At 43.4% G+C, this 14,393-nt stretch overlaps 1 protein-coding gene across 2 annotated transcripts in view; it reads right to left on the bottom strand.

Annotated features, from left to right (window-relative positions):
* Window positions 1-14,393, bottom strand: part of MTM1 (myotubularin 1) — a 91,411-nt gene that overhangs the window by 14,756 nt on the left and 62,262 nt on the right. For both annotated transcript variants that reach the window (XM_029930337.1, XM_029930339.1), the window contains exons 9-11: window positions 9,573-9,761; window positions 5,622-5,807; window positions 66-272 (exon numbers count right to left, since the gene is read on the bottom strand). In XM_029930337.1, the coding sequence (XP_029786197.1) occupies window positions 66-272; window positions 5,622-5,807; window positions 9,573-9,761 (582 nt within the window). The remainder of the gene's footprint in view (window positions 1-65; window positions 273-5,621; window positions 5,808-9,572; window positions 9,762-14,393) is intronic.

Below are 14,393 nucleotides of genomic sequence, written 5' to 3'. Positions count from 1 at the left end.
CTAGGTTTTAAATCTCAGATGGCAGTGGCCTGACATTTAAAACATGAGCTTTATGCTTTACTTACAGATGCAAATTTATGTCCGAAACTTATCCATTCTTTTTGTACCAATATTTCAAACCCTTCAATGCTCCGGTAGAAGCTGTCCACCATCAACATAGCCAGGGACGTCAGCTGCGCGGTCCTGTCCCATCCATCGCTGCAATGCACGAGCACTGAGCTTTTCCCTGAAGAAACTCTGTCTGCTACTTGAATGGCTCCCGTCAAAACAAGCTGCGAAAGAACAAGTGAGTCCATAGGTGGCTGTAAGACACGGCTGAAATGTGAAATTACAGGTTTTAACAGGCTGACTGGATTAGGGGCCCACCTTACTCCAGTAGGACCTCATCTTAACGAACTGCACCTGCAGTGACCCTATATCTAAAAAGTTCACACCCTGAAGTATGGGGGTGGGGGAATACCTCAGGACTTCAAGATATGAATTTGGGGGGGGCAGGAGACAATGCAACCCTTAACAGCGATCATTTTACAAAAATCACTGGTCCAACAGGTCTAGACCCTAAAGGCCTGATACAATGAAAATCACCTTTGAGCCTTTAACTTGAGAAAATATGGACTACTCTGTAGCTCACAGACAGAATACTTATGTAAGGATACAGGGACGGCCTTCTAGTAAAATTCTGAGACTTAGAATTACTATTAAATTTATGTATATAAACATTTATTGCCATGATGTCATTTTTGGATGATTCAGGTGCTTATGGAGTTATCCTTTACAGACCATATAATTTACCCATGTGTGTGTGGTTTGATAAGATTTTGTACATTTATACAGTTGTGCACCCATCATCACAATCCATCACCCACAAAAAGTCTCACTGTGCGATCTGAGGTCAACCCTTATTGCCTTCCTCACCTCCTGGCAACCAGTGATCTGCTTTCTTTCTCTATAGTTCTGTGTTTACTAGAAATCTCATAAGAGAAATAATAAAATAGGTGGTCTTTCTTTTTCTTTATGTTTATTTATTCTTGAGAGAGAGAGAGAATATATGAGTACGGGAGAGGCAGAAAGAGGGAGACACATAATCCAAAGCAGGCTCTAGGCTCCAAGCTGTCAGCACAGAGCCTGACGTGGGGCTCGAACCCACGAACTGAGAGATCACGACCTGAACCAAAGCCAGACGCTTAACCGACTGAACCACACAGGCACTCCAAATTAGATGGTCTTTTATGTCTGGCTTAATTCACTTAGCAGTGTGTTTTTAAGGTACATCCACGTTGTATCATGTATCGGTCCCTCCTTCCTCTTTAAGGTCAAAAAACCACAAAATCCTCCATTCTATTGACAGATCACATTTTATTTATCTATTTATCAGCTGACGGACATTTAGTTGTTTCTAGCATTTGATTACTATGAATGACGCTGCTGTGAGTTTTCATTTCTCTTGGATAAATGCCAAAGAGTGAAATGGCTGGATCACATAGTACATGTATGCTTATTTAACTTTTTAAGAAACTGCTCAACTGTTTTCAAAAGTGGTTGTACCACTTCACATTGCCACTGTCCGTGTCGGAAGGCTCCGTGTTTTCATGTGCTCATCGGCCGCTCATCCACATGATGCCGTCTGGGGGCTCCCCAAATTGCAACAGCTGTGCAATAGCTGAGTAGTGTGGTAGTTTTCACTAACTCAAGGAAAGTCAGAGTAAGTGAAAGACCTGGTGTATAAAACTTTACAGATACGTACTTTCTGTTGTTATTTTTTAAATTTTATTTATTTTTTTAAAGTAACCTCTATGCCTAACGTGGGTCCTAAACACAAGAAATCTAGAGTCACTTGCTCTGCTAAGTGAGCTGGGCAGGCGTCCCTCAAAATAGGTACTTTTCTCATTTTGACGTAAACAGTAACTAAAGATATGTGGACAAAGTAGTTCCAAGAAAGACAGGTTAGGATTCCTGATGGCACATCAATTATTCGTGCAAAAATCACTGCTTTTAAAATGGCTAAAGCAGCTTTATTTCTTTGGGCATTTTAAGTATCTCCTCAAATTCCTGTTTACAATTTTTTAAGGCACTTGTGAAGAAACGGTAATGCAGCATGGTCACTTGAGTTCAAGTGAAGGAAGCTGAGTCTGTGGTACATTTTTACAGAAGGCAACTTCATTCCAGACACGTCCCTCATTGTGAAAAATGGACGCAATCTTAGCCAATTATCTTGAAAGATTATTAGGTGTTTGGGAAAAAGAGTATGAATTCCCACCATTGCTTCTTGACAGGAACACTGGTAGTTATCTAATGAAATGAAATCGTATTTGCAAAAACATTACAGGAAACCCTTAACTAATCAGATGGACTTGTGACTGATGGCAAGTGGTGCCCACTATACTGGCTCAATGGTCTGAAGCCTGGTCTTGAAATCCCCTTCCACCACCTTTGACATGTCACACAGTGAGCCAATGACAGCACTGTGGTTCCTTTTTAAAGTAATGGTACCCCCAGCACAAGCCTGTGTTGGACTAAAGGAGAGAATCCCCACAACATGATGACATAGACCATGTGTTCAACGAGTGCTGGCCGCCGGCTAGTCGCCTTCTAGGAAACACACAGTAATGTGTCCCTCTTACACAGGAAGGCCTACTGGGGAAGAGTGCTGAGGAGGACAGAGCGGGGCACGGGGCGCCTGGGTGGCTCAGGCGGTTAAGCGTCCGACTTCAGTTCAGGTCATGATCTCAGGGTCCATAGGTTCTGCCTCGGGCTCTGTGCTGACAGCTAAGAGAGCCTGGAACCTGCTTCAGATTCTGTGTCTCCCTCTCTGCCTGTCCTCCACTCACACTCTGTCTCTCTCTCTCTCTCTCAAAAATAAACCTTAAAAAAAAAAAAAAGGACAGAGAAAAAATGTAAGCTCCAGAAATCAGAGAAACACTCTACCCTGTCGGGGCTCCATCAGTGGACTAGAATGATGATACGGAACACGTGCCAAGGTGATGGTCTTTTCGCTTGCAAAGCCTGCCCTGTGTCGCACAGTGGTGGGACTGTTTTGCTTGCATGTAGGTTAGTGGTGGCCATGCCACGTGTCTATCAGCAGTCCTGGGGCCACAACATTGCACAGGAGGCTGAATAATGCTTACAAAGATGCGCAGGTCTTAGCCCCTAAATCTGTGAATACTGCCTTCTTTGGTTAAAAGAGACTTTGCAGATGTGATCAAGACACTGACTCTGAGACGGAGAGACTATCCTGGATTAGGCAGGTGGGCCCTAAATTCCATCCCATACAACCTGATAAGAGGGAGCGAGGGAGATTTCCCAGAGAGAAGGCGACACGATCGTGGAAGCAGAGACTGAAGACTCAGATATGGTTACAGGTGTCTCTCTGGGCGCCAGTTACAGACGGTCTCCAGACAGAACAGTGATGATTTCTTTCACTTTTTTCGTATCTCCCTCTCTTTGAGCAAAATGATAAAAACTTACAGGGGCATTTTATAGCATTTTCCATTTTCCTTAAGTCCCCACTTCCATACTTCATCTTATGCAGATGGCCTTGACTCCCGATTGCTTCAGACACGTGAGCCATTGAAGAAAACCTACTTCTGACCAGTTTCTCTTCTATTGAGCTGAGAGAGTAGGAGGTGAGTCATCTTGTCTAATAATTCCTGTGCCTATGCCCTCTGTTTCAGAAAAAAAAAAGCTCGCCCCCTTATTTGTAAAATATATATTCGCTGGATAAAAATGGAGAAGACGAACAAAACTACAAAGAAGAAACTCAAAATGATCGCAAGCCCATAAGCTCAGCAAGGATCTTCGCTAACGTGGCCCTCTCAGCATCTTCATTAAAGGGCTCAGCTAGAGTTGGCTGTCCAATGGCTGATTCTCACGTTTCCGTCTGGATCCCAAGCCTCTGTTCCGAGGTCCACTTTGCAGGAAGAAAAGCGCCTGTTACACGTCACCAGGCGGAGGGCCTGCCGCTGCCTCAAATGGCTGACGTTTTTCTTCCTGCGATCCTGCTCAGGACAACCCTGCATCTGCAAACGGTGTCGCCGTCGGCCCCGTTACCCAGCTGCACCCTCTCGGCATCGGCCTACGCTTCCGGAGGCCCTGAATCTAGGTAACCACCAAGCCCCACAGGCCCTTCCTCGGAAAGCTCTTGTGTCCGTCTCTCTCGTGGTGCCTCCATCTGCACCCAGACGTGTTCTAATTCTGATCATTACCACTCTGCCCCTGGACACCTAACGTGGTTGTTTTCTGACTTTACCTTCTTCCCTTTCCTATAAGCAGCTGCCAGAACAGTTTCCTAAACTACATCACTACTCCAAAACCTCCGGGGCTTCCGACAACCCAGCTTGACAGTCAAGGCCTTTGACCACTTGGCTTTCCCCAGGTCTCTGAGATTAACCTCCAACTCCAGAAATCCTCACTCTTCCCAACGAGAGGCCTCCACCAGGCCTGTTCCTGGGCTCTGGTCCAGACTGCCTCTTTCTCTAGAATGGGTTCCCTCACCCCTACTTCTTTCAAGTCCCACCAAGTCCCAAAGGGCCTGCTCCGTCCACTTGACACACCGCACCACGGAGTAGAAGTGTTCCTGTCACCCGGACATACAGTGTCTTCACCACATCAACCTCCTCAAAGGCAGGAAGCAGGTCTCGTGCCTTCTTCTATTCATGAGGTCTGGCGCAATACTGTGCATGTAAGAGTGCACTGTTTTTTAAAAATACATTTTTTTATTTTAGAATAGTTTTAAATTTATTAGAACAGTTAGAAAGGAACTAAAGAAAAGTTCGCATATACCCGACCCAGTTTCCCCTATTACTAATCTCCTATCAAATTTGAAACTACAATTTGACTAGAAAACAATCTATATTAGTAATGCACCCAGTAAAAGTGGGCTTTTTGTTTGTTTACAGAACTAAATGGTGGCTTCTAAAAGTGTTAGTTTCTTCAGATAGCTTCAAGTACTTTTACACTGCAGGCCTCCGATACCTTTATCAAGATGGAAGGTTGAATATTATCAAAGCACAAAGTTCATGGTTTAAAATAATTCGATTTGAGATTAGTTTCAATAAAAACAATCTATCTCTAGGTCCTTGAGGGTCATACCGAGGAACTGTTAGATTATAAATTGGCTTTCCCAAACTAAATCTGCATGAAATCCCACTTACATGCTATTGACAACACAGAAAGTGACGTCTCTGCCCCTTTCAAACTGTTCTGGAGTGATGCTGTGAAATCTTTAATTCGGGTAAGCAAATTATAAACAGACACAAAACCATCAAATGTAGAACCCTACACTGCAAATAACTGCTCAATTTTAAAACTGAAGGAATTAAAAAAGATTCATGTTCCACTGAACAATGACTTCATTTTTTACACATGTGAATCTTTTTTAAAAAATATACTTGTCTTGGGGGCACCTGGGTAGCTGAGTCAACTAAGCATCCGACTTCGGCCTCAAGTTATGATCTCACAGTTCGTGAGTTTGAGCTCTGCGTTAGGCTCTGTGCTGACAGCTCAGAGCCTGGAGCCTGCTTCGAATTCTGTGTTCTGTCTCTGCCCTTCCCCTGCTCTCTCTCTGTCTCTCAAAAATAAATAAAGGTTAAAAAATATATATATATAAATATATGTATACTTGCCTTGATGTGTTCTAACCAATGAGTAGACTCCAAACTGGACAACCAATGAGATTCTTCCACATTAGGATAAACAATGTCCTTGACTTTTTTTAAAGATTCCCTCATAACATGAATGTTATGAATGTCTAAGAAGAAAAGTTCGGCATTATGGTATGCATCATCACTTTCATATCCTCCTCCTGTTGCCTGAGAAACAGCAAGATATACAAACAATCAGTTGGGTTTTCTACTTCATCAGTAACTTACCCAAATATTTCAACTTATTGGTTTTCCAAATCTCAACTTAAAACCTTCCTACTTAGATACGGTGATTGACGTGACCTGACTTCCTATCCAACCCTGAGCCTCAACAACATTAGTCACACTCTGAGCTAGAAAAAAATAACAGGCTGGCAATTTCCTGGGGATCTGTATTCACACAAGAAAAAAAATCATTTCAAAATGTCTCATAATTACTAGCTCTTCTTCTGGATCTGGAAAGGCAAGAGGAGGTTCTCAAGGGTCCTTGTCCTCTATCAGTTCTGGAGAAGTACTCTCCTTTAGCAGCAGCAGAGGGTGGGTGGAAGAGGGGGGAGGCGCTTGAGCCCCTGTTTGCGATGTGAGTTGAGGCAAGGCCCTCAATTTCCCTGAGCCTCAATGTTCTCTCGCAGAGAATAGGCAGCAAGACTTAGGTAGGTTAAACAGGACTGAAGGCGGGCACCTATCACAGCTAACAGCAGCCACTATTTAATGAGCCCCAGGGAGGTCCCAGATAATGATTCTTACTTCACATAATCTTCTCTAATTCTTACGGCAATGCTGCAATCAAGGGAGGTATTACTCTCCCCATTTTGCAAAAGAGAAGAGATACTATTTAACAATCCCCAAATTCCCAAGGTAATCAGAATTCAAGCTGCTTGAGTTTGATTAAAGCCCAAACCTTCTCTAGTGCACCATGACTTTTGTCTGCTGTGTAAACACCAAGGATGGAGAGCCACACTAGTAGGCCTGTAAAGAACAAAAGGTTTCGAGGGGAGGCCCCCACCTACACCACAGCGCCTACACCACAGCGCCTGGAAGTATTATCTTGCCAGGTAGGCATCAGTTCACCTTCACAGCATGGTGAAGATCCCCATTTTCCACGGAGAGAAAAAGAAATGTAATGGTTTTGCTAAAGAACCTGGCTGCATTCTATTTAATGTTTTAAAATGCCATGGAACATGTGGCCTGTGGCCCTTTAAGAAAAAGTTAAATAATTCAAAGACTTGCCAAGAAAGCAATGTCTATAAGCTGAAATGGAAGGGGGAGGCATGGGACAAATGTGTTATTGGTACATTTTGCCTATTTTCTTTATATTTATAACAATAGAAAGAACATATAACTTGTAACTCAGAACAGAAAAGCCATGCGTCCTGTGGGTTTTCCCAGGGTTGGCTGCAGCCCTAGTACTTTCCTACTATGGAAGTAAGGTAGGCACTCGAATCGCAAACCTGAAGACCTGTGTACAAGCCAGAGGTCCTGGTCTCCACACACTCTAAGTGAGAAAATGGATTCTCCTTAGAAATATATTTTTAAAGCTTGTTACAAACAGCATCATCAATTGGAAGTAGACAATACACATTCACGTTGTCGTTTTTAAAAAGTTACTAGCTGATGAACCGACAGATGAGCCGCATTGCCCTCTTGTTGGTTACCCGTGCCTCGGGGCACAGTCCTCTGCAGCCCCATCCCGGGCCACGACAGAGGCGCTCCTATCCACCTGGCAGTCACTTCCGGAAGCTGCAGGCTCCCAGCTGGGGAGGAAATAGCAAGCCTAAGTTTCGCTGGAGCCACAAGGGTATAAAGCAACAACATATATCACCCCCCCACAGATGATCTGCTTCTCTACACATGTAGTCTTTAAAAAGCTACAATGATTTTCAAACAGATTCTTAATCCTGGAGTTTCTTTCAAACGTAACTGAAGATACTATGCAACAATAAGAAAAAAGATGGAAGGACAACTATATTTACTGCTCATTCCCAGAGCAAAGACAGACAGTAACGCGGTTCCACTTTAATTCGACGCAGCAGACCGCCACAAAAGTAAGCAGCCTGGTGCTGAGTCTTATCTATGCCTGGGGTTGGTTTGTTTACTTTAAAATCGTGTAATGTTGCTTATTACATTGGGGGTTGTAAATTTCTAAATCCCACAAGAAAGGAACAATTAAGTCCAAAGAGAAGAGAAGTCACAAGGGTAAAAATCAACTAGTCAAACATAGATTGAATTCCCAAAAGTTTCAATTCTGCATCCCTGGTTAGTTTGAAGTCTTTTCAGTTTCCTTCTCTTCAACAGAAAGGAACAATCCAGATTATCTAATATGAAAACACAAGGGTTCAAGGGCCTGTTGCTATGGATATAGATGACGAGGGGAGAGACAGGGCTGAGGGAGGAGGGAACTGGAGCCTGGTTTTTAAAGAATGCTGCAGAGATCTTTAGAGCTTAGGTTTTTTCCTTAATTTTTTCTTTCGCTTCATCCCTATGAGGACGAGTAATACAGGCTTATTTCCTGAGTGTTAAAAAGGCGGTCAACAATTCTACTGCTATAGCCGTAAGCTCGAGAGTTAATATGATGAAGGCATTTGTTTTATATATTTCCATATTTTAAAATATTCTTTCTAAATTTTACTTCATTTTAATGTAGCATCATATCTATTTCAGGCTAAATGTGTACATGCAGATATTGCGTTTCATATACGTTTTGAAGTCTCAATTATATATGAGGAAAGGAACAGAAATATCTAAAGTTACGAAGAGTGCAAGAAGATACTCATATTTAGAATTAATTTCCTACATGTTTTCCTTATAATTTTTAATTTACTCACCAGTAACACTCCCTGATTGGTTTACATAAAATTTGAAAATCACTTCCCTTAATGAAACAAAAACTTTAGTGCAGTAACAGATAGTCGGTCCATGAGCACACAGGGAACAGAGGGGACCACCGATGCAAACGTGTAGGACACACGCTCCGTGTGCAAACAACTATAGGCGGAGCCCTGCGCGCCTGCCGATTTACACACATTTCCATTTAGGAAGCTGCTGCAATTCTCTGAGCCACTGCACGACGTGTTTGGCTTTCGGGTTCTTGCCTTGTGCTACGAATAATTGAAGATGCCAGAAAAGTGACCGCGGGATAAGCAAAGTATTCAAGATGATGAAATTTAAGCCTACAGCTGATGAGAAACAATAAATCTGAAAGGCAGAATGGTGGCAAACAACACAGGGCAAGGCCACTATAAGCACTTGCGAGTGACAGCTAGCAATAATAGGAGATGGAAAAAAACAACGAGAAGGAGAAATCAAATGTAAAAAGCATATCAATCTGGGGCCCTTTAGAGTCTGGGCAAACAGCCTTATACCTTGCGGCAGCTTCTGAAACAATGCTACATAGTCACTGATGTTCACAGCGATGTCCCTGATCAATTTTAGGGGCACTTGGTACACTCTGCTTAAGAAGGCCAAGAAGACAATGGAGACAGATTGCCACTGCAAACAGTAACGTTGTGCATGACTGTAAAATCCATATACAGAGATCTCCTCATTTATTGAATTATCTTATACAAATGAGAAGACTAACGAGTGCAGTGAAGGGACTGGATAAAGCTACAGACTTAGGATTTAACCATTCCAGCCTCCCACAGCTCCCTGGAGGTGCAACAGCTTAACACGCTCCAAAAACACTTAAACTTTCACCAGGATTGAAGTTCATTGTAGTTCGATACTCATCTAATTTACCTAAATATTCTCATTTGATATTAACAGATTTATGTTTTAAGACACATTTTGACTTCGTACGTCAGCAAAGCAGTTTTCCTATTTCAGCTAACTACCATAAGCCGGCATTGGTGACAGGCCACGGCAAAAGCAATCCTGTAAAACACGGCATGCCGCATGCAAGGCCAGCATCTATCATGTCACTGACGCACTCACCTTGTTGGCCACTGCGTTTACGTTGGGTCTCGCATCATAGATTGTGAGTTTCGAAATTGGCCTGTTAGTCTCCCTGATAACATCGAGATACTTCTCATCATCCTTATTCCGCTTACCACTCATACCCACAAGAGGCTGACTGCAACGCACGATGACGGTCTTGTTTTCTGGATGAATCCATGACAGCACCTAAGGTTAGTTCAGAAATTTTAAGCTATCAGGAAAAAAAAAAAAAACAAATCGCAAAACAGAAATACAATAAAAAAAAAAGCACTGACAATCATAATAAAGTGTATCTGATTTTGCCAAAACACAATACTGGTTCACCTACGATTCTATTCCACGTGCTCAACAACACGGAATTACCAGTGATGATTATCCACAGTTGGCTAGAATAACCAATTGCTTTACTAGTGTTTTCTCATAGAAGTTAAATGCTTACCTAAAAAAAAATTCTATCCCTTATAGGAAATAAAAAGTTCTGATGTCACTTTTGTTCTGTAGCTTACACTGGATTTCTCAGTGATATGTAAAGGAAATCACCTCGGGTACAATATGTCTCCATAATACCAAGTCAACATCTATAGGTCGTCTTCCCAACAGTCTACATTTTAGAATGTCACCCAGTGGGGAGAAAACCCAAGGGAAAGGGAAGAAAAAAAAGCTTTCAGGATGACCAAAGACCTCTCGGAGCTCCCACAAGGAAGCTTGGGGAGGTGTCCTTTGCACAGAAGCCTAGCAGGTGTGCTACCCGGTTTCCAAGCCAGAGTGCAGGACAAACACCCCCCCATAAAAGGTAGCTTATAATATAAAACAATACAAACTGCAGACTCGTCCACTTTAAGTGGGTGAATTGTTTAGCAGGTAAATTAGACCTCAAAGCTGATCAACAGCCAAAAAAGAGCCAGGAGGTGAGTGCTGAGTGGGGGGGGGGGCAAGAGTGCGGGCTCCGGGGGAGGCACATGTCTGCCGTGGCTGCAGCCAGGGCACTGAGCTCACAGACTGTGTCACTTCAGTCTCCTTTGCCAGGGTAGGCGCATGAAGAATACATACAAAGTACCTCCTAGGGGCAGGCCAGGCAACCCGTGGAGTGAGATATGAAAAACTATGAAATTGAGAAGGAACTAAAGCAGCAGGAGTGTCTGAGCTCACTTAATGGAAGGCCAACTGGGCCGTCATCCCTGAAGTCACCCCTGCCATGATGGCAAATGACAAGCACCGATGTTCATAACAATCAATGCGTGCGATGTCGACATTAGGTTAGTGAGAAAAGATGATATGACAGCAAGAACGAATACTCATTCACTTTGTGCCATGCAGAGACCCGTATAAAACACCACCGTGGCTCCTAAGAGTCCAAAGGCTGAGAACTGGGAAGCGCTGGGCCAAGCACGGGCCCTCCCTGACCTCCATTTTCTAGCCAGCAAGCTGGAGCTGGGACCTGCCCAGTCTGCCTCCTGTGGTCCTTGCTTTGAGACTGGTAAAAGACACGAGATCACTTTTACATGTGCACGTAGTTGTAACTTTTCAGGTTTACTGCGATGTAAGTGGTAAGTGGCACTGTAAGTTTGAGCGGTACAACATGTTGATTTGATAGAAGATCACTTTCAAAAGAGAATACTGCTACACATAAGAGACTTATTATTTGATAGAGACCCTCCCAAGTTTTAAATTGAAATCAGGTCTTGGGCAAGACACTGCCCTGTGCCACCACCCGTGTCCCCCCTTCCTGCACCCCTCTTCTCTCTGCTTGGGAGGTTGAAGGCTGGAGTCACCAGACCACATTAAGAAATGCACTCTTGTAAGTTGTTTCACTTCTTTTCTTTTTCTTGTGGGCTCTTGACTACTCTTTTATGTTTATTTACTTATTTAATGTTTATTTATGTTTGAGAGAGAGCATGAGTGGGGTTGGGCAGAGGGAGAGGGAGACTCAGAATCCATACCAGGTTCCACACTCCAATCTGTCAGCACAGAGCCTGATCCATGGCTAGAACCCATGAACTACAAGATCATGACCTGACCCAAAGTCAGATGCTTAACCGACTGACCCACCCAGGCGCTCCTATTTTTAAAAGAGAAAGCAGAGGAGGGTCAGAGAGAGGGAGAGAGAGAATCGCAACCAGGCTCCACACTGTCAGCATAGAGCCTGACATGGGGCTCGAACTCATGAACCATGAGATCATGGCCTGAGCTGAAAGCAAGAGTCGGATGTGTAACCAACTGTGCCGCCCAGGCGCCCCTTGACTACCTTTTTAAAAGGATGCTGACTATCTGGCTCACAGGTATAAATAATGGTAGCTTCACAGCATCAACTACTGTGATGGCTTTCAAAGTATATGGTACTATATTAGGTTATTCCTACTAAGGTTAATATCTAGTAGCCATAGATAAAGATGTACACAAATATTTAGCCACCAAAAAAGATGCTGATCCCGGCATTGTTTATAATAGCAAAAAATTAAAAAGAACCAAGTTAACTGTGGTTCTCACTAGGTGACAGAATTCTTTTTCTTTACTGATGTTTGGTAAAATGTCTGAAATTACTATGTATTACTTATGTCTTAAGGACTTCTGTAACATTAAGACAGAACTACGTGAGAACAAAGGAATGCATCTGAGAACATATGTATGCATTCACGGGAATATCGATGCATGTAGATCATTTTGTTATTAAATGATATCTTATAATACTTAATATCTTATGTATGCACAAAATAACAAGACTGCTTTCTCATCAATTTCTTTTGTATTTTTATATGGGCTTTTAAAAAAAGAACTGAGGGGCACCTGGGTGGCTCAGTCCGTTAAGCCTCCGGCTGTGGCTCAGGTCAGATCTCATGTTCGTGGGTTCGAGCCCCACATCAGGCTCTGTGCTGACGCTAGCTCAGCGCCTGGAGCCTGCTTCAGATTCTGTGTCTCCTTCTCTCTCTGCCCCTCCCCCTCTCATGCTCTGTCTCTCTCTGTATCAAAAATAAATAAAATATTTTAAAAAAAGTTAAAAAAATAAAAAATAAAAAAGAACTGGATATCAAATACTAAGGATTTCACATTAAAAAGCAAATATATTTTCTGGGTTACAGTCAAGAGTCAGGTGGTTAGGTACATGATTAAGCACGGTAATCTATAAAGGTATAGATGTGATAAACAGCTTATTAGTTTTAGTTTTATTAGGAAAAAATACAAATTTGTTATCATTATGAAGGAAGAAGGATCAATGAAAATGGGTAAATAAGTAAAAAGTTAAGCATCCTATGTGTTCTACAGTGAGCACTCATTCACTCAGAAGAGTGGAAACTAGGGTTCAAGATGGCAGCCTGATCCCACTTGTTTCCTCTCCTCTCCTGCCCCAAATTCCATCACACACACACACACACACACACACACACACACACACACATCTCTTCTCCTGCCCCAAATCCTGTGACACACACACACACACACACACACTCATCTGCTCTCCTGCCACAAATCCCATGAAATACACACACACGCACACGCACACATACACACACACTCATCTCTTCTGCCCCAAATCCCATGAAATACACACACACTCTCTCTCTCATCTCCTCTCCTGTCCCAAGTCCCATGAAATAACACACACATACACATACTCATCCACTCTCCTGCCCCAAATCCCACAAAATACAAGCACACATATCCAGACACATACACAATTCCTCTCCTGCCCCAAATCCCATGAAACACACACACACGTGTGACATGGTAGATGTTCAACCGAATGAAGGCATGAGCAAGTCAATCCACACTAGCCTGGCCTCGTTCTCCTGCGGGCGAGACAAGTATTAGCCAGAGAGCTGGCCAAGGCAGGGGTGGGGTCTACGGCCACGGGAAAGGATGTCACGGCAGAGCACAAGACGAGTAAACTTGTAACTCTGGCCTCGTTGGCACTGTGTTTTGGTGAAATGAGATGAAGAACATATGTTCAAGTACAATATACATCACTATGATATGAACAGACACTCATTAGAGAAACGAGTGAACTTTAAAAAGATGTAATTCCTATTATGTTGACGCTAGACCAAAGTTTCACACAAATGTCCTTTTAAGGAGAAAAACTGTCTAGACTTGGGAGCTAAAGGCAAGGTGACATTAAATCTTAATTTCTTCTGTCCTTGTTTTTCTAAAATCTGTTATTTAGAAAAAGCAAAACAAAACTACGTGCTTATTATGACATGCTCTAAAAATTAAGAGAGGAAAAATTCTCTAAATTTTTAGTCAAGAAAATTTATGTACACACAGTTGGTGGTGTGACTCATACATAAATATTCCCGAGCCAAAGAGAACTTGGCACACCTGGTCCAAGGAGAGCGTACGCACATGGTCTGGAACCCTGTGCACTTGGCACTCAGGCAGCCGGCAAGCAGGACGAGGCTGAGCTGACCCTAATAGAGGCGCGTGTGCTCTGTGACCCAGGAGTGCCAGTGTGTTGTTTCCGGTATGATTGGACCAACATTCATGGAGAGCCCGTCGCACTTCAGCCATGGGCTGCACAGGTGAAGGCCGGACAGACCCTGTACTTTCTTGTGTCCTTCCGCTTTATGTACGGTCGCACCCCTCCCACCCTCTCCTGCACGGGGACGACTTGCAGACTTGCACCCATTCTCCGCCCCGGACTCTGAGCTCCGGGAAGACGAGTGCGCCTCGCTGCTTGGCCCGGTCCGTGCGGTGCTTGCGCGCTCAGCAGGCACTCAGAAATGACATGGTGGACTGAGATGCCAAGAGTGTGTCTCTGACTGGATTCCTGTTCTTACGGGATAAAAGGCAGTCTTTGAGGAAATCGTTAACTGGAGTACTCAC

Source organism: Suricata suricatta, chromosome X, assembly GCF_006229205.1.
Source record: "Suricata suricatta isolate VVHF042 chromosome X, meerkat_22Aug2017_6uvM2_HiC, whole genome shotgun sequence".
Taxonomy (NCBI): domain Eukaryota; kingdom Metazoa; phylum Chordata; class Mammalia; order Carnivora; family Herpestidae; genus Suricata; species Suricata suricatta.
This window is presented reverse-complemented; position numbering and strand designations above follow the sequence as displayed.